At 38.3% G+C, this 20,322-nt stretch overlaps 1 protein-coding gene across 8 annotated transcripts in view; it reads right to left on the bottom strand.

Annotated features, from left to right (window-relative positions):
* The window catches only part of cnot1 (CCR4-NOT transcription complex, subunit 1), a 325,223-nt gene that overhangs the window by 215,956 nt on the left and 88,945 nt on the right, over positions 1–20,322 (bottom strand). For 7 of the 8 annotated variants that reach the window (XM_069900952.1, XM_069900955.1, XM_069900953.1 and 4 more), the window contains 6 exons: positions 20,198–20,266; positions 20,031–20,085; positions 18,560–18,763; positions 16,429–16,597; positions 8,718–8,844; positions 6,089–6,199 (listed from right to left, as the gene is read on the bottom strand). In XM_069900952.1, coding sequence (XP_069757053.1) covers positions 6,089–6,199; positions 8,718–8,844; positions 16,429–16,597; positions 18,560–18,763; positions 20,031–20,085; positions 20,198–20,266 — 735 coding nt within the window. Of the gene's footprint in view, positions 1–6,088; positions 6,200–8,717; positions 8,845–16,270; positions 16,406–16,428; positions 16,598–18,559; positions 18,764–20,030; positions 20,086–20,197; positions 20,267–20,322 lie in introns of those variants that run through there. The other variant, XM_069900959.1, reaches the window with a different exon arrangement.

Below are 20,322 nucleotides of genomic sequence, written 5' to 3'. Positions count from 1 at the left end.
AAAGGCAACTGTACAGGCAGAATAAATGCTGTTAAGATGACAACCTTCTAATCATCGATTTGTTGATCCCTTATCGTACACACAGAATGACATTCCAGCAGTAACAATTGCAGCTCTAGTAGAATTATTTGGAATACTGAATGGTCAGAGCTGCCTGGCCAAGCAAAATTTGGCATCATTTGGGACTTGGTAAAGATAAGCATTGAAAAATATTCATGGCGTAACATCAACTTAAATGATAGGAAACCTAACTGGTATATGTTGGAAAAAGAACAAAGGATTTTCTACTTTCATAATATGATTAAATCAAGGATTAGTTTCAGACAGGCTCTAAATTTGAAATTAGGTTTTCCTGAACAACTTTCACCAAAGCCCCTCCCTAAACAGAGAGGGCAGGAAGCACACAAGGATTTTGACTCTGTGCGGGGTCCTTCAAACAAAATTTCACTTTGGTAATGGGTTGCTTAGTTACCTCACCAGATAAAAGAAGGAAAGTTAAATGGGGAAAATCTAGTTTAGTTTATCTTAGGTTCTAATTACACAGAGCTAAAAGTGGATGTAACGATTAAATGTGTTCACTCAGGAAATCTAATATGGAAAGTGCAAGAATTAGGAAATGTGCTGAGTGCCTACAACACAAGCTTTATCACAGTAGTTGCCTAGAAGAGCTTAAATGCTTTATTTACTGTGGAATAGACAGAATAGGTAGAAAAGGGATCATAAAATGAACTACAAAGATTTGGGAAGTTCAAAGCACAGATCTGGGAAGGCAGATAGCCAGATCACTTATCAACAGGAGCTGTGATTTAAAATTTTGGAAATAAATGCTATTTAAATATTACTTTAATATTAATAATATCTGAGACATTGAGTTATAATCAAAAGTGATGGTTAACACTGTAGAACAGATTATGTTGCGTTTGTATTGTATATAGGCGTTTTCGGGAGATAAATTGGGGCAGGTTTTTTAGTGTAGGTCACATACAAACACTTTAAAACAGATCTTATATAAATACTGGAGCTCCAGCTCATGCTAGACATGTCGGCCCCAGAGCCTTTGCCCAAGAGAAGTCACTAATGGATTGTTGTTTACCAAAAGGCAACAGATGAAAACCACTGTTTTAATCTCACCTAATTGACTCGTTATGTGCATGGTTTTATAACTCCAAAGGAAATGGGCCAATGACAATTTTTTCTCAAGCAACTGGGTCTAGAGCAGTGGTTCTCTGCCTTCCCTTCATACTCACATACCACCTTAAGCAATCACTAACTAATCACAGAGCACTTATGGCATAGGGATTGCTTATGGCACTATATGAGTCTAGGAGGCAGTTTGAAAACCACTGCTGCAGAGCAACATTTTATGCATTATAATTCATTAAGCCAGCTACAAAACATTTGTCAGGAAGGCATGGGGTTAGCATAAAGATTAATGTCATTACGGCAGTAGCGACCCAGTTTCTAAAACAGTGTTGTCTGTCAGGAGTTTGTATGTTCTCTGTGTCCGCATGGGTTTCCTCCAGGTGCGCCAGATTCATCCCACCCTTTGTAGGTTAATCGGTGTATTTGAGCGGCATGGACTTGTGGTGCAGAAGGGGCTACATCCCCAAATTTAATTTAAAATTTTCTTATATTCATAATTCTGTATTTATTTTTGGTTGAACTCAATAAATGGCACTAAAAAAGGAAATTCAAGTTCCATGAAATGCACATCAAGCAGAAAAAAAATCAGGATTTAACAGAGGTCGAGGGTACATCTTTCATACTGACATCATCAGGATATGCCATGTCCTGCCAAGAGTTTGGCAAGCTAAATAGTTGCAGCCAGTTTAAGAACTCAAAAAAAGTGGTTCATATGTGCAGCCTCGGTGCGACCCACACCCAATTCACGCTTGAATATGCTGTGTCGTTCCGTGTCAATAATTAGTGGAACCCTAGGGAATCCTTACTTTATAGGTGCCAGCAGAGAAAAAAAAGGTCCACCACCTCCAATTCACCACATATGAATGCCCAATTTGTTGTAGACAACCCAACGCCTCCACAAACAAACACCCCTCCCGGTCCACGGTCTTTCTACTGGAGTCTTTGTTCTGCACAAATCTGAAGTCAGCTGAATTACTTAATATATTGCCATTAGTATTATTCTATTATCTGAAAAATTCCAAATTCCGAAAAGTGTCTGGTCCCAAGGGTTTTGGAGAAAGATCATGTACCTGTATTGCTAATGCGGTGAGAAGCCTGTTGGACCATCTCAATAAGCTGCAAAATAACCAATGCCTCAATAGGTCAATGCGTCAATTGTTCAAATGTATATACAGGTATCAGCGCTGCGAACAATACAAATATACTTAACTCAATTTACAGCTTGCACAGGTGCAAGCATAGCTCCCCTCCACCAATCTGCTAATTTCTCAGAAATGTTCAGGTTAATTTTCATAAATTAACTGTTATTCATCATTGCCTTGATATGCAAAATGCTAGAGAAACTTAGCAGGTCATCAGAATCCTTTTTTTAACAAAGACAGAGATACACAACTGTTGTTTCAGGCTTGAGCCTTTCAGGCCTTCCACGTTAAGCACAATTCACGTACATCAGAGGGCTTATTTACTACATCTGGTACACCCTATGTGACATTCTCTACATCGGAAAGACTGGTCGCTCCTCCACTCCATCTGCAACCACAGTGACCTCCCAGTGGCCAACCATTTCAATTCTGGGTTACATTCCTCCACTCACATGTCTATCCATAGCCTTATGTACTGTCCCACCCTGACCACCCACAGATTGGAGGAACAACACCTTATTTTCTGGCTAGGCACCTTCTAGCCACATGACATAAACATTGACTTTACTGCTTTCCATTAAAGCAGCTTGCCTTTTTTAAAACACCCCCCCCCCGACCCCTCTCCTCTTTCCAGTTCTTTCACCTATTCAGCCCTACCTTCCCCACCAGCCCCTCCTTCTCCACCTATCATCTCCTGCCCTGCCACTCTTGTTTGGAAGCTTGCCAGAATTTTCTCATACTTTGAAGGGCTCAAACCTGAAACATTGGTTCTGTATCTCTGCCTTTGCTACATAAAGGACACTGTTCGACTTGCTGAGTTTCTCCATCATTTTGTTTTTACTTCAACCACAGTGTCCACAGAATTTTGATTTAATTCTTAGTACTATGTATGTAGTTTGATACATTTGAGATATGCAATTTATATGCAAAACAAATTGTATTGTTTTCTATCGAGGTCAACTTGCAGTCACTATTTCTTATCTGCATAAAATAACACTGAAATAAAAGTGAAAATTAAAATAACCCATTTTGTCAATATTTCAGTAAAACAGAAAACAAGATTCATTTTGAAGTGCACAGATTTTATAAGATGATGTAACTGATGCCTGTTAAAATTTGATAAGCCCAGCTATTTTTAGCATGCAGAGAAAAACATTATAATAGGCATAAACACATGTACACATTTACAACTGAGCAGATCTGCACTCTGAAACTCTAACCCTAGAGGAGAATCCAGCATGTTATACAAAAGATATCTATATCTATCATTTATGAGGGCTGTGTTAATGTGCATAAAGAACACTGGTGAGAAATCATCCACCATATAACTTGCATAAGAATGCAGAGAAATCAGTTAGCCATTTAGCTCCTGGGCCTACTCACAAGATCACAGTTGACCTTACTTTCCTACTCCCAACCCACGTCCCTCACTTCCTTCAAAATCCAAAAAGTGTTAGTATTTATAAAGTCTCCACACACACGTCTTGGGTAGAGAATTCCACAACACATCTATCCTGCAAGTGAACAAATTTCCTGACCTTCACCCTGACCTCAAATTCACTATGTACATCTCTGGCAACTCTCTCCATCTCGGGAGACAAACTTTCTACAAATCCAACAACTTGCAGTTACCTTGACTATACCCATTCACACCATCCCCTGCAAGGATTCTATTCCTTTCTCAATTCCTCTGTCTCTTCCAGATCTGTTCTCAAGATGATCATTTCAGATCATTCAAGATGTCCTCCTGCAAAAAAATACATGGTTTCTCTACCACCCATTAACTCTGCCCTTATCCACATCTTCTATTTCCCTTACATCTGCCCTGGGCCCTCCCCTCCGCCCCTAGACGCAACAAGGACAGGATTCCCTTGTCCTTACCTACTACCCCACTAGCCTCCATATCCAACATATTATCTATTCTCTGCAATTTCAACTGCCGACGTGAGCCTACCACCAGACAGATCTTCCCTTCTCCATTTTCCATAGGGACTGCTCTCTCCATTGTCTACTCATCACTTCCCACTAATCATTCCCTTGATATCCAAGAAATGCTACACCTACACCCACACCTCCTCTCTCACCACCATTCAGGGCCCCAATCCTTCCAAGCAAAGCATCCATTGTAGCATCTTCTGCAAATGAGGGAGTGTTCAAAAACTAGTAGATTGACTAATTGTGCACTTTCACTCTGTCCATTGCAATAAGGGGTCTTCCCAGTGGCCAACCATTTCAATTCTACACCCCATTCCCACACCGCTAAGACTGTCCTCAACTTCACGCAATGGTTACCAAACCAAAGCCACCCTCAAATTGTAGGAAAGCCTAATATACCGTCAGGGCACTCTTCAACCAGATAGCATAACATAGTCTTCCAGAGTTTCCATTAGAGCCCTCCCTGTCTCTTTTTCCCTTTCCCTCTCCATTCAGAGCTAACCCCTCTCCCATCACTTCAGGTTTCTTTTCTCATCTGTTACCTGTTGGCCTGTGCTCCTCCTGCCTCTTCTTCCCTTCTCCTTCCACCTTTTTATTCAGGCACCTGCCTCCTTTCTGTTTATACCTTGACCAAGGGCTCAGAGCCAAATATTGATTATATTCCTTGGTTTCCTCTGGATGTTGCACGGCCTGCTGAGTCTCTTTAGGACTCGGGTATTACAAATTTCCTGAATGGCTTACTTTGAGACTGTGACCCCTACTTTTGGATGTCTCAGCCAGGAGAAACCATCCCTACACTTACACTCTCAATTCCCTAAGCATTGTATATGCTCTTCTATTCTAATCTGCAGCATAGATATTTTTTCCTTAATGTTTCCTCAAACAACAATTTGAACATTTCCACCAACTCCAGCCCAAAATCAAGAATCAATCTGACACCACTGATCAATTTGTAATCACTGTCTTGAATGAGATTCAAGTAAAACTGCTCAGCACCTTATCTAGTTGGAGTTAATCACCTCTATATGCCTTTGCAGTAAAAGAATAGGACATTTATGTTCAAGCTCACCTGCCAATAGGCAAAATAAATCTCTTATCAAAATCACTTTCAATCAGCACTGGTTAAAGGATCCAAACCCACTGCTTCATAGATGTGAACATCTGGCAAAGCCAGCATTCATCACCATCCCTGCCTTTCAGATGTTGATAGATCTTCCTTAAAGTCAACAAATTTCTTAAGGCATCCCTGCTTAGTCATTTCAGTTAAAGATAAAGCTTCCATAATGGTCATGTAATACTACATTTAGAATGTAATATACATGAAATTCTTTAACTTTGTCTACTGTCAGAAAAAGAGTCATCACTTTGTCCAGCGCCCCTCATAGAAATTAGGTCCCAGTGAGGAACGAATTCACGACCCCTGGTTTTATAAGACCAGGGCTCTAACCACTGAGCTATCGGATCAGTTAGAATGATTATGTGATGCCATTTCTGGTCACTCTGCCAAAATAAATGGAACTAAGGTGTTTATTTTAAAAAGTGGAATAATTCAACTGCATTTTCCAAGTAATGTAGCAAAACAATTGACTACATTTTAGGTTTATTTTTACAAAAAATCACTATAAACATTTGGAATTGAACTTTCCATGTTAAAATTCAGCCAGTTATTTGCACACAATGAAATTTTAGCATCTAGCTTACAAAATGCAATTCATTCAAGCATCTTTTCTATAAAAAGAGAAAATCAAAATTCTCCTCCTATGAACTACATACAAGGTCAGGAATTAACAAAAGAGCATTTCAATCCAAAATGCATTTGACAGTAAATCGACAACACATTTTCACTGAAACATTAATTGTTTACTTACCACCTCTTTCACAACATCAATAAATATTTCTACATTCCAAGTATGGGCCTGAGAAGAGTCAGTTTTATCCTTCCCATCACTCCAAATTCCACTTCCAGGGGCAGAGATGGACTGTGAACAAAGTAAAACATTAATTGACAAAATAAAACCTGCTCCCTATCCTGAACACAAATGACCAATTTTCCACTTGAATTATCTCCTCTAAAATGCACATAGGAAATGCAGCCATGCCTATTTTACCAGATTTGTTCAGTCCTAAAACATGGTCACTCCTAGTTGGGCACTTCAGTTTGTCAGTTCTCAGCAGCTTCTTACTTAACTTTATTAGCACTATTCCTTTATCATTTTAGTCATTGAACAAATATCACTAATATTTTCTAATATTGGTCTAACACCTAACATTCAAGCAGTTAGCCATTCAGGCTCCAAGAACAAACCATATAACCTAGGCAAGATGCATATTGAGCACAGGGTTATATGTGCTGCCTTATGATGTAATATAAGGCAAGGCCCGAGCTACATTGACAGGTGTGGGCAAAATATGGCAAGGAACTAAAAATTCTACATGGTATCATACATCTTAAATCAACAGCATCAAAAGTTCATTTTCTTTTTTCACCTAATTGTCACTGCTGACAACACAAAAGATGACACATTTTGAGCTGTGAAAATCAAAGCACATATGCAAGTTAATAGGTTTGCCATCATTGAATGGGATCAGCTTGTAAGTGTGATAATATCAATCAGGACCAGTGAAGGATGCGCAAGTCTTGCTTATTCTGGCAACAATGTGAGAAAAAATTAACATGCTTTCCACTGATTCAGTTCAGTTATACCCCCACAAATGCACAAAGGGAAACTGAACAACCATGTTAGTGAGCCTGCAGTACAGATGGAGAGAAACCTGGGTTGTTACAATTCTGTCCACAAAGAGAAAATAATGTAACTACTCAGGTCAAGCTTAAACTATGGGAAGAGAAATAAGAGTCAATATTTCTGATTCAGCCAGACCATTTCCAATGAGCTTATTATTATTTTAGATTTTGAACTGTTGTAGTTTTTAAAAAAAATTTTCCATTCAAGCAAAATTTACTAAAAGTCCCCAAGTTGATAAAAGGCTTTTATTCAACTATCTGTAGAATGGAGAAAGTACATGATTTTGAAATTGAAATCAATGATTCTATTACAGACAGTTCATAAAAGATCAAAACTAACAAAGTAATACTATGCGGCTACTGGGAAATCTTAATGGTTTGGTACCTGGTTCACCAGTTAGTTTACTCCCCACCCACTCAACAGAACCTTGGTTCCCATACTCCCTTTCCACTTGCCCAGGTCCCAGTTCCCATACTTCCTTTCAACTTATCTGGTTTCCAGGAATATCATTTAAAAAGAGGACATTAAGAGTAAATTGTTGAGGTATTCATCAGTAACCTGGAAAATCCACTGTTCTGCCACAGAAGTCCTGAGGACATTAGATTATCGAAATGTACTGTAATGTTTAGAAGCATTCAAAGATGATTAATAAGTCATAATTCAGAAGTTTAGAAATTGACTTAAAAATCCTGCCATTACAGTACAACTCTGATTCTCCAAAATCCTTTGTTTTCCTTAATTTTTTAAAAAAATGTCAGATAATTGAGGATATCCAAAAACTTCATTTAACCAAATTTTTTTTGGAGCCAAACTGACCAGGGACCTCAGGCTCCCAGTGCAAGTGGGGCCTTGGTGGGGAGGTGTCTGTGATCGGCAGTGACCACTTTTTTTTTGAGTGAGAAATTTTAATGCTTAAAAAACCTTATTTATTGTTTGTTGTTGTTTAAATACTGTTACAAGTGATTTGCTGTTGCTACAGGGCTGTTTTTTAAAAAAATGATAAAACTGTTAATCTGAAATGGGCCCGGTCCCAACCATTTCAGATAATCAGGGTTGTATTGTATGTGAAAACCACTGAGAATATTGGAAAAAAAAATCAGTTTGTGAACTTGAATGTGGGCCATTTAATTTAATCAGATTAACCAAGGTTTTCCATTTTGTACCCATGAGTGCAGTTTTTCAACTATCCAACTTTTAGCCATTCCCACCTTCCCCCCACCCCCAAAATCAATGGTTTACGGAACTTAATTCTGTGTCAATTTCCAAAAGACTAGGTGCCAGAAACCACGAGAAAGTTTGATTCACTTGCACCTCACTTCAACAGTCTCATTCTGCCCAGTTGAATAAATCCTACTGTTTAGAGAAGATTTGCCTCAAATAGCTTCCGTAGGAGTTGAAAGGATATTTTCAAAATTAGGATCCAAGTCAGTGACAACTTGAATGAATACTATTACAAAATACATTATCAAAAGAAGCAGTAATTGTAGGTATGTTTACTCAGAAATGAGCATGAAAAAGCAATAAATTTCATGTTCTAGTCTGAACATGTTCCATGGCACATTTTGGTGAAATTGCTCCCAGCTGAGAAATTAGCCAGCTTAATTACAAAACTCAGGTAAAAGCACTGTACACAGCAATGGAAGAGCAGCACAAGCTGAAGTGAAAGCCACAACACACTGAAATTGTATTTCATGAGTTCAATGGCACAATTTTTTAATGCATGTATGTCCTTATTTTATGGAATTATGCTTACTTGTAAAGGAATACCATCCGTCAGGCTAGAATGTGTCCGAGCCATCATTCCCAATACCCTTGCAACCTGAGAAGCCGTCACTTCCCGAACCCCAAACTGTAAAATGATTTGACGGCATTCTTCAGCGCTGTAAAAAAAAATTCAAGTCGTGAAATTTTCCTAAATTCAACTTTCTTTTTCTAAGTATTGAGTAAGAGCTCTTTTGAATAACAACTTTAATGCAAAGGTGTAATGCCCATTAGGATGAAACCGTTAACACTAACACTAAATCCAGCTTGTATAGAATAATGATGTTTCCTTCTCTGGAAAATAATTATTTTAAATCCCAATCTTTCCCAGGACAAAGGCTTTGGCATTCTCCAACTGATCATGATCAAGCTATTCAACTGATATACTTTTGCAGCCAGAGCACAAATTTAAGTAGTTTACACAGCAACATCACAACCATGCCAAGTTACAAAATATTCAGTTCAAAAACAATCCCTACAACCTACAGTAAAAAGACATTGCAAGGACTATAACTGACAATCAAGATCTCAATATAGTTTTACTTTAACACTGAACAGGGTGGCACAGATCGCAGTGGTTCGCACAACACTATTACAATGACAGTGATTAGGATTCTCTCCCCATACCCTGCATGGATTTCCTCCAGGTGCTCTAGTTTCCTATCACATTCTAAAGATGTATAGGGTTAGTAGGTTAATTGGTTAGATGGTTTTTAGGTCGTGTGGGCTCATGGTCCAGAAGAGACTGTTTCCGTACTGTATCTCAAATTTAAAAATTGAACTCTTATGGAATAATGTCTCATGAAAGGGTGAATGGAGATGGGTGCTCAGATTGATCCCAAGTGAACAGAGGTATAAGACATGCATCCTCAATGACACACCTGTTGGGCAGTGAAAATATGAAGAGATTTCCAAACTTTGTAATGTTTATCTTAGGATTTTAGATCTGCATAAACTCAGACCTACAATTTCTGAGCAATGTCACTGAGATTATCTTTATCAGTGGCTTGCAACCATTTTCCACCCTCGGACCATCTTAAAAATACCCTTACTATAGACCACCTATTACAAGCCCACAGGTCACCAGTAGAGCAGACAGACCAATTGAATTTTTTGTAGTTAAATTTACAACTTTGATTTATATTTTACTTATCAATTTGTTTTCTCCAATTCGCCATAGACCACCCATAACAAACCCACCAATCATAGACCACAGGTTGAGAAATACTACTCCAGACTAATTACTATCTCTGACCATTTTTGTAATGACTTTCACAGAATTAATCTAAAATAGATGATCAGAGCTTATGAAGAAAAACAAATGGTTTAAATCCATCCTAAACAACATAGGCAAATTACACAATTACACGTACGCAACAATTACAAACATCATGGTAGAGTGCAGCCAGACATAAATTTGCAACATTATTTCTAATAGTCTACTTTCTGTGGAGCAACTGTACCACTTGGGATTTGCAAATGGTTCCACGTTGAGAGCGACAAAAGTAAACAAAAAGTTAATTATAACACTAGTAAAAACGTGTGCAGGTATTCTCTTTCCATTCTTAGCAAGATTTATTCCCCCACCCCCAGGAAAGTTTCAAAATTTGCTTATGTTGGACATTTGATCATTTCAGAGTGTTAAAATGCTTGATACAAACACAAAATCTTTATACAAATGATAAAATAAACACTGGAATTTGAATTTTACAACATGATCAGTCATTCAACCCAATGGAATGTACTCAAAGTTCTTTATTTCATTCCATCATTTGCATGTTTCATAATACCTCTCAAATATTTACCCATTTCCTCTTCAAGAGCCTTTACAGGATAATTTTTCAATCACTGCTTCTGGCAGGTCATTCTATACTCTGATTAGCTTATGTTTAAAAACATCCAACTTCATACACTGCTCTCCAATTATCTTTAAGTTTTTAAACCACATCAAATAACAGTAAACTGTTCATAATTTTTTAAAAACAGTAGTTCAGCCTTCTCTATTTTTTGCAAAATTTTATTTATTAGTATCATGCATACATTTCAAAAGAGCTTGCATCATTATACGATACTAAATGACTTTCAATTTCCCCCAGCCTCCCATCTTCTTAACCCCTACAGCTAGAAAAAGAAATAAAAAATAAGAAAGAATAATACTTATAATTACAATTATAATACCATAAGATATTTCTTGTTGTTAATACCATATTTTCAGGGAGGGAGTTGGATTAGAAGGTCTGGATTAATCTATAATCCATAAATCTCAAAAGGCTCCCAAATTTGACAAAATTTCTCATAATCATCTCTCACAAGATCACAAGAAAAAGGAACAGGAAGCCATTTGGCCCATCAAGACTGCTCCGTGAAATCTCCAAGCTAAACTGTTCTCGCATCTAGTCCAAGTTCCGGCCTTGTCCCTATATCCCATGATACCCTGACTAATTAGATACCTATCAATTTCCCCTTTAAATTCCTCTGAAGATCCTACCTCCACAAATCCATTACCCTCTGGCTAAAGACATTTCTTCTCATCTCTGTGGTAAATTGGTACTTTTTAATTCTAATCCTCTTGTCCTGGAATCACCCAACAGGGGAAACATCTTATTTACATCTACTCTGTCCAATCCATTCATTATTCAAAATGTTTCTATGAAATCCCTTCTCATTCTTCTATATTCTAATGAATAGAGTCCAAGAGCCGCTAAGCGTTCGTCATACGTTATCCTTCTTATTCCTGGAATCATTTTGGTAAACCTCCTCTGTATCCTCTCCAACCTTGCAATAACCAAATGAGGTCTCACCAGTGCCCCATAGAGTCTCATCAACAGCTCTTTATTCTTGTCCACAAACCCCTTTGAAACGAATGCCAACACAGCATTCGCCTTCTTTATCACTAATCCAACCTGGTGGTCAACTTTCAGGTTATCCTGCATGAGGACCCCCCAAGTCCCTTTGTACTTCTGAGGTTTTAATTTTCTCCCCATCCAAATAATAATCTGGCCATTTATTTCTCCGACTTTAAGTAATTTTTTCTAATGGGAAACAATGTTTTATTTCATTAAATCATTCTTCCATTTTACACAATTTAGCTACACACTTTCTCGCTGCTGCTGTAGCTAAACTCAAAAAATTCACTCTAGCCCTAACTTTATATCTTTATCATGTATATTACCCAACGAAATTATTCTTGAATCTAATTTAACCTTTACCTTTAATAATTCTTTCCAAAAATCTTTTACCTTTTCACACAAACACACTAAATGCAAAACATTACCAACCTCTTTTTTTAAACATCTAAAACAATGAATACAAAATTTTGGGTAAATTTATTCAACTTATACGCTGTATAATACAATTGATGTAAAAAATTATATTGAACCATTTGATATCAAACATTAATTGTATGAGTTACACTGTCTCTACATAATTTCATCCATATTTCTTCTTGAATTTGGATATTTAAGTCCTGCTCCCATTTCAATTTAGTTTTATACAGATCTTTTTTTCTCCTTTGTTTCTTGCAACTTATTATACATAGTAGTTATAAACTTTCAGATATTAAAAGTATTTGTTATCTTCTATTTGGCTTGGCTTCGCAGACGAAGATTTATGGAGGGGTAAATGTCCACGTCAGCTGCAGGCTCGTTCGTGGCTGACAAGTCCGATGCGGGATAGGCAGACACGGTTGCAGCGGTTGCAGGGGAAAATTGGTTGGTTGGGGTTGGGTGTTGGGTCTTTCCTCCTTTGTCTTTTGCCAGTGAGGTGGGCTCTGCGGTCTTCTTCAAAGGAGGTTGCTGCCCGCTGAACTGTGAGGCGCCAAGATGCACGGTTTGAGGCGATATCAGCCCACTGGCAGTGGTCAATGTGGCAGACACCAGGAGATTTCTTTAGGCAGTCCTTGTACCTCTTCTTTGGTGCACCTGTCACGGTGGCCAGTGGAGACCTCGCCATATAACACGATCTTGGGAAGGCGATGGTCCTCCATTCTGGAGACGTGACCTACCAGCGCAGTTGGATCTTCAGCAGCGTGGATTCGATGTTGTCAGCTTCTGCCATCTTGAGTACTTCGATGTTAGGGATGAAGTCGCTCCAATGAATGTTGAGGATGGAGCGGAGACAACGCTGGTGGAAGCGTTCTAGGAGCCGTAGGTGATACCGGTAGAGGACCCATGATTCGGAGCCGAACAGGAGTGTGGGTTTGGCAACGGCTCTGTATACGCTAATCTTTGAGGTTTTTCAGTTGGTTGTTTCTCCAGACTCTTTTGTGTAGTCTTCCAAAGGCGCTATTTGCCTTGGCGAGTCTGTTGTCTATCTCGTTGTCGATCCTTGCATCCGATGAAATGGTGCAGCCGAGATAGGTAAACTGGTTGACCGTTTTGAGTTTTGTGTGCCCGATGGAGATGTTGGGGGGCTGGTAGTCATTGTGGGGAGCTGGCTGATGGAGGACCTCAGTTTTCAGATATTAAAAGTATTTGTTATAACATCTTCAAATTGATTGTGTTCCGGAGGTCTCAATTCTATTCCTATTTTTTTCTTCAAATAGGATCTTAATTGATAATATACAAATATTGTGTTTTGCAATATCCCATATTTCTCCTTTAATTGATCAAATGTCATGAAAATTGAACCAGAAATAATCTTGAATTTTCTGTATAAACTTTTCATACCAAATGTCAAATAAACAATTATTCATTGTAAATGGAAGATGATGATTTTGTCTTAAAGTCAAATGAGCCCACTGAATTTCTTATTCCTCTTTCTACATGTATCCTATTCCATATTCAAAACAGGCGTTTTAAATTGGTTTTTCTTTTCTCCCTTTTAAAATGTCATCATTCAATTTATATAGTATTTGCTCTGGACTTTCTACACCTATATTATTTAACTCAATATATACCCACAGTATATACCAACAATGAAGACGCTGTTTACATCCGGTACCGCACGGATGGCAGTCTCTTCAATCTGAGGCGCCTGCAAGCTCACACCAAGACACAAGAGAAACTTGTCCGTGAACTACTCTTTGCAGATGATGCCGCTTTAGTTGCCCATTCAGAGCCAGCTCTTCAGCGCTTGACGTCCTGCTTTGCGGAAACTGCCAAAATGTTTGGCCTGGAAGTCAGCCTGAAGAAAACTGAGGTCCTCCATCAGCCGCCCCACATCTCCATCGGGCACACAAAACTCAAAACGGTCAACCAGTTTACCTATCTCGGCTGCACCATTTCATCAGATGCAAGGATCGACAATGAGATAGACAACAGACTCGCCAAGGCAAATAGCGCCTTTGGAAGACTACACAAAAGAGTCTGGAAAAACAACCAACTGAAAAACCTCACAAAGATAAGCGTATACAGAGCCGTTGTCATACCCACACTCCTGTTCGGCTCCGAATCATGGGTCCTCTACCGGCACCACCTACGGCTCCTAGAACGCTTCCACCAGCGTTGTCTCCGCTCCATCCTCAACATCCATTGGAGCGCTTACACCCCTAACGTCGAAGTACTCGAGATGGCAGAGGTCGACAGCATCGAGTCCACGCTGCTGAAGATCCAGCTGCGCTGGATGGGTCACGTCTCCAGAATGGAGGACCATCGCCTTCCCAAGATCGTGTTATATGGCGAGCTCTCCACTGGCCACCGTGACAGAGGTGCACCAAAGTAAAGGTACAAGGACTGCCTAAAGAAATCTCTTGGTGCCTGCCACATTGACCACCGCCAGTGGGCTGATAACGCCTCAAACCGTGCATCTTGGCGCCTCACAGTTTGGCGGGCAGCAACCTCCTTTGAAGAAGACCGCAGAGCCCACCTCACTGACAAAAGGCAAAGGAGGAAAAACCCAACACCCAACCCCAACCAACCAATTTTCCCTTGCAACCGCTGCAATCGTGTCTGCCTGTCCCGCATCGGACTTGTCAGCCACAAACGAGCCTGCAGCTGACGTGGACTTTTTACCCCCTCCATAAATCTTCGTCCGCGAAGCCAAGCCAAAGAAAGATATACCCACAGTACTTATTTTCCCCTCTTTGATATGAAGACAAAAATCTCAACTGAGCTGCCTTATAATAATTTTTTTAAATTTGGTAATCTCAAATCTCCTTGATCTTTTTTCCATGTTAACTTTTCTATACTTATCCTTGCTGATTTTCCTCTCTATAAAAATTCTCTAATACTTTTATTTAATCGTCTAAAAAAACATTTCAGGCACCTGATTTGGTAAGGTTTGAAATAAATATTGAATTCTAGAAAAAATATTCATTTTAACACTTCACACATTCTATGAACTTTATTGGTAATTTCCCCCATTTTTAAAATCATCCTCTAATCTTTTTAAAAGTGGTAAATAATTTAATTTATACAAATTATTCAATTGTTTACTTACTATTATCCCCAAATATTTAACTGCTTCATTTTTCCATTTAAATTTTGTTAACTTTTTACATTGTGTATAATTGGCTAATTCATATTCTATTAATCTTTCATTTAATCTATTCAATGAAATTCCTGGTTTAATTAAATATACTATAACATCTGCAAAAGGACTAATTTTATGAACTTTATCTCCGATCACAAAATCAATAATTTCCATTTCAGCTAACGGTTCTATTGCCAATGCAAATAAAAATGATGAAAGCAGGCAACCCTACCTAGAAGACCTTTCTAATCTAATTAAGCTCGACATTTGACCATTTCCTACTACTTTTGCCTTTGGTTCATTATACAATGTCTTTATTCCCTTTATAAATATCTCAAGAAATCCAAATTTATATAAACATCTTAAATAAAAAGTTCCATTCTAATTTATCAAATGCTTTTTTTACATCTACTGTTTTGAGCTACATTTATCAAACTTTAAAATCTCACTATATTATCATTCGTCTTTATTTTGTGTAATAAACCCCATCTGATCCATATTGATTCAGCGGTCTCTACTGTGATGAAAATGGCTTCATTAATTTCCCAAAGACCTACTTTTTTGAGATTACAGATTTGTGATGGTAAGCAGCATAACTGCAGCCTGACCCTAGCATTGTGTTCAAAGAAACCCAGTTACAATCTGTTTATTCGTGTGTAGTACCCATTTGCTATTAAATAAAATTACCACCTTTTCACTTGACACCAAAAACATTTCAAGTAACTAAGCTGTACAGCAATATTTATGAAGAAAAACAGATTACTTTTCTTTTTTTTTTAAATAAACACTTCACCGGTGTTAATCTACCTCACATCATTAGCCAACAACTCTGGCGTACATTTGAGGAACTACAGCAAAATAACATTCCAAATGAGGACAGTGGGAATTAAAAGAACAAACTGATAAGGAAGTATTTCTACAGCTTCTGAGCAGAACTTGCTGACCTATTGCAGAATGATGGCCATTTGGCCCATAAAGACTGCTCCGTGAAATCTCCAAGCTAAATTTTTCTCGCATCTAGTTCCAAGTTCCGGCCTTGTCCCCATATCCCATGATACCCTGACTAATTAGATACCTATCAATTTCCCCTTTAATTAACCCCATGAAAGACAGTTCTGCAATATTTAGACATACCTTGTACAGAAGCCGTAGCCTACTCCTTGCATAAAATCTGCTAGTGAGCTGTCTATCGTTGTTTTCACTATCCCTCCCGAATCAGACAGAATCCTATCCATCAGAATGTCCCGTTTTTCAGGATATATGAAAGACAGTCCTGGAATATTTAGACATACCTTGTACAGAAGCCGTAGCCTACTTCCTGCATAAAATCTGCTAGTGAGCTGTCCATCATTGTTTTCACTATCCCTCCCGAATCAGACAGAATCCTATCCATCAGAATGTCCCGTTTTTCAGGATATAGCAGTGGTGCAAGCACCACAGGACAACGCTCTTGCGGAAAATCTAGCATAGAAAGATAATGTATCAAAACAGCAATAACATGAAAGCATCAACTGCTAAAGAAACCAACTTGATTAATGAAATTTCTCAAAAGAATTATGTAATCATCCGAAAATATATTTAAAAATAATTCCCAGCAAGCACTGAACATTTCTTTAACAATTACAGTATTTCTTTGCCTTTAAGCCCAATGTTCAGTCTCAAGTCACTGTTATAAACTGCTCAATTACTTCTTTTCTGTGATCTGTGCTCTTGTCTCTCCATACTTATCTAAAATGTGAGGGGGCATAACTACATCACAGAATTTTTTTTAAATGTAATGAATTGAACGCTCTCCCATTAAAATTTCACCCATTTTGGGCACATGGGGGAAATGTCTCACAGTAATATGGTCACACAAGGGATGACAGAAATATGGAACGAGATACCAGAGGAAGCGATAGTGGCAAGTAAAATTACAATGTATAAAATACATTTATTTAGACAGGAACATTGATGGGAAAGGTTTAGAGGGCTATGAGGCACACACAGGCAAATGGAACTAGCTACAGTAAACAATTTGGCCAATATGGAAAGTTTGACTGAAAGGTCTACTGTGCTGTAAAACTTAATGATTTTATTATAGTTTCAACATGAAAGTATATAGAATGTGCATCTTCAAATTGAAGTACAGAACAACTCCGATTATCCAAAATCCTCATTTTTCCAAATTTTTTTTGGACCTGGAAATGACATCTGTTCGTCTCCAAAAATTTTAGCGTAAGTGAGGATAGGATATCCAAAACAATCCCAAATCCTCAGTTATCAGAAATATTTTCGGAGCTGAACTGACCTCACAAGTTGAAAAAAATTCACCAAACATGAAATTAAATGATTTTCCTCATTTCAGGAAACTCCCTCTCTTCTCTTTCCATTTCTTCTTTACCTACCCATACCGACTTTTAACTCCAATTCTTCCTCTCAAACTGCGTGCCACTGTCTCTCAGCCACAAGCTGACAGAAAAATCTCTTGTCCTGGCATCATCAAGGAGAATGGCCTCCCAGGCAGAAGCAGGGATCTCAGCAGGGAGGTGTTGGTAATAATCGGCGACAGTTGGGAAGACTCCAATATCAAGAACCAGAAAGTGAAGCCGCAATGAGCCCATGGGGAGACAGGAACCCACCGACTCACCAGTGAGTGTTCCACTGGCCCAGGAAGCATCCCCAGGGATCAGCGACAGCGTTGAGGAGGTCTCGAATAGCAGCAACGTTGGGGACGTGTCAGGGATTAGCGATGGCCAGCATTTTTTTTGTGATGCTTAAAAAGCCTTCCCTTGCTGTTTGTTGTAGTTTAAACACTGATAAAAGTGATTTTCTGTTGCTACTGGGCTTTTAAAAAAGTTACCAGTTATCCAAAAAATTCAGCCGTCCGAAATAGGTCCAGTCCCGACCATTTTGGATAATCGGAGTTGTATTTGTAAGTATACATGGTCAAACTTGTAACCAATATAAATCAGATGTATCTGGGAACAAATTGTCCTCTATTCCCCATAAATGAATTTAAAACATTTTCTGAGTCTGTTTAGAGGTTCATCAGTTCCAAATTATTTCAATACTATTTTTTGGCACATGGCATTTTTCCACAATGGTATTTGAACTTTGAATGTACAGGTGAGCACCTTCCCTATTTCGAATACAACAGTTCAGAGAAAAATACTGATGAAATAACAGCCTCATCGGTAATCCCAAAATGAAAAAAACCTAACAGTTTCATGATAAATTTCAAGAATTATTCCACAGATTCAGTCTTCAGTTCTTAGAAAAGCCCTACAAATCGTAAATCAAAGTCACCCTCATATTAGCTGCAAGTTCAAAGACACCAATAGCCTACAGCTATCTGCAATTGTATACACTATCCTTGCTTCACCACTCTGGCTTGGCACTGTCTCACCCCCTTGTTCACAATAGGATGATTGCTTAACTTACCTCTGCGCAATGTCTTAAGGAAAGCGTCAATTTGTTCCTGTCCAACACCAAATGCTCCCTTTTGCCCAAAAAGAAGGTGGGACAGGAGCAGGTGCAGGACTTCTATTGCAATATCCTGAAAGCCACCTTCTTGGTTCCCACTTACGTCTGCGTCGATGTATGATCGCAGAAGATCTGGAAGCTTCTGTTTCACAAACTGGAGAGCTGAAATGGCAAAGAGATGTTTGATAGAAGGTCAAAATTCAATTTGCACCCAACAGCTGAGACTAGCATTCATAACAGCAGGTCGTTGCATGGAGAACTTAAGCCTTGCAAGTTCCAATCACTAATAACCTTGCTGAATCTTCCAGTAGTGAATCAAATGCTGCTGGACGAGATTGGACAAATGAAAGTGAAGCATTTACAAATTGACACATCTTTAGGCATCCCAAATAAAAACAAATGACCATATCAAGGTAGATAATTATATCACGTGTATCCTGTAAAGTTCTGAGCTAGTAAAGAACCAATCATATGGAGGGTGGTGGTGGGAGAGCAATTTCATAGGTCAAGAAAATGTATCATGCGCAGATAATTCAAGAACTTTTATCGTCCAAAGATTATCGTTGAGCAGATCATGTCCTAGTTCAGTTTTTCTTGTAAAGTATCACTGCCCTTTTGTTGTTGAATAAAATACACAGAAATAAAACAAAAAGCAAAAAACAAATCAAAATTTATTGATAGAAAACAGGCTTTCAGCTTTTACTCTGAAATGTGTTTACAATCTAATAAAAACTGCTTCCACTGCAAGTCACAATACTGAATCTGGCAATATATGCAATTTGAATAAACAGAAACTAGCAAACTAAAAACTACAACTTTCAATCCTTAAGTTATCTTGAAGCTTCCACAAATTCAAAGTGCAAGTGTGTCTCAAAGAACTGAGAAACAAGACTTCATAAATAGAAATTGCAGTAAGGAATACTAGAAATAGAGTTAGCTCCCAACTATTAACTAAAATGTGCTGTAAAGATAAATTAGACTAGTCCAAATCACCAGTTTTAAGTGGCTGTTTACCTTTTCTCTTTAACAAAGCTAATTAACTAGTCGTATTACATCTAACAACTGTGGATGTTCAACATATTAAGAGGAAAGCAAGGAAGAGGAATGCTGTAGTACCAATAGTCCAGACCATCTATTTTCAACCTTTGTTTTTAAGCTATGGCACTTGGGAATCTGCTAAATGTTTATTGGCCCCCTTCCCTGAAAAGCAATCAAGCTTTGGTTTCTTCCATACTTCTCCCCTACCAACTACATTAAAAAAAATATTTATGTTACACAAGATGAAAACAAGGCTTTGCTTAAATATGCTGTGGCCCCCATTGAGAATGGTTGGTCTAGAGAGCAGCCATGTTCAGGTGCATATACAACATATCACTTGGTTTTAACTTGCAAACAGGTTGAAAATATGCAATTTAATCAAAGTACTCACCAAACCCTCGCAGATCTGAGCTAGAAGAATTTAACAAGGCGAGGCCAAAAATTACCTGAAAAGCATAAATCAAATTGGCATAATTTATGATGAGAATAAATTTATGTTGATAATAAATTAAAATGGAAAAACAACCAAGTTTGTAGAACAGCTATGTACTATCTTACCTCTTGCACCTTGCTTAACTTGAGCACTTTACTAAGCTGAGTAAACAGGTGAGGTGAAGGTTTCAGACTCTGAAAAGCAGAAATGGAAACTTGGGTTGCATCAGAAGACCAAATTTCATTTGAAA

Source organism: Narcine bancroftii, chromosome 10 (assembly GCF_036971445.1).
Source record: "Narcine bancroftii isolate sNarBan1 chromosome 10, sNarBan1.hap1, whole genome shotgun sequence".
NCBI classification, from domain to species: domain Eukaryota; kingdom Metazoa; phylum Chordata; class Chondrichthyes; order Torpediniformes; family Narcinidae; genus Narcine; species Narcine bancroftii.
The sequence above is the reverse complement of the archived record's forward strand: the minus strand, read 5'-3'. Positions and strand labels throughout refer to the sequence as shown.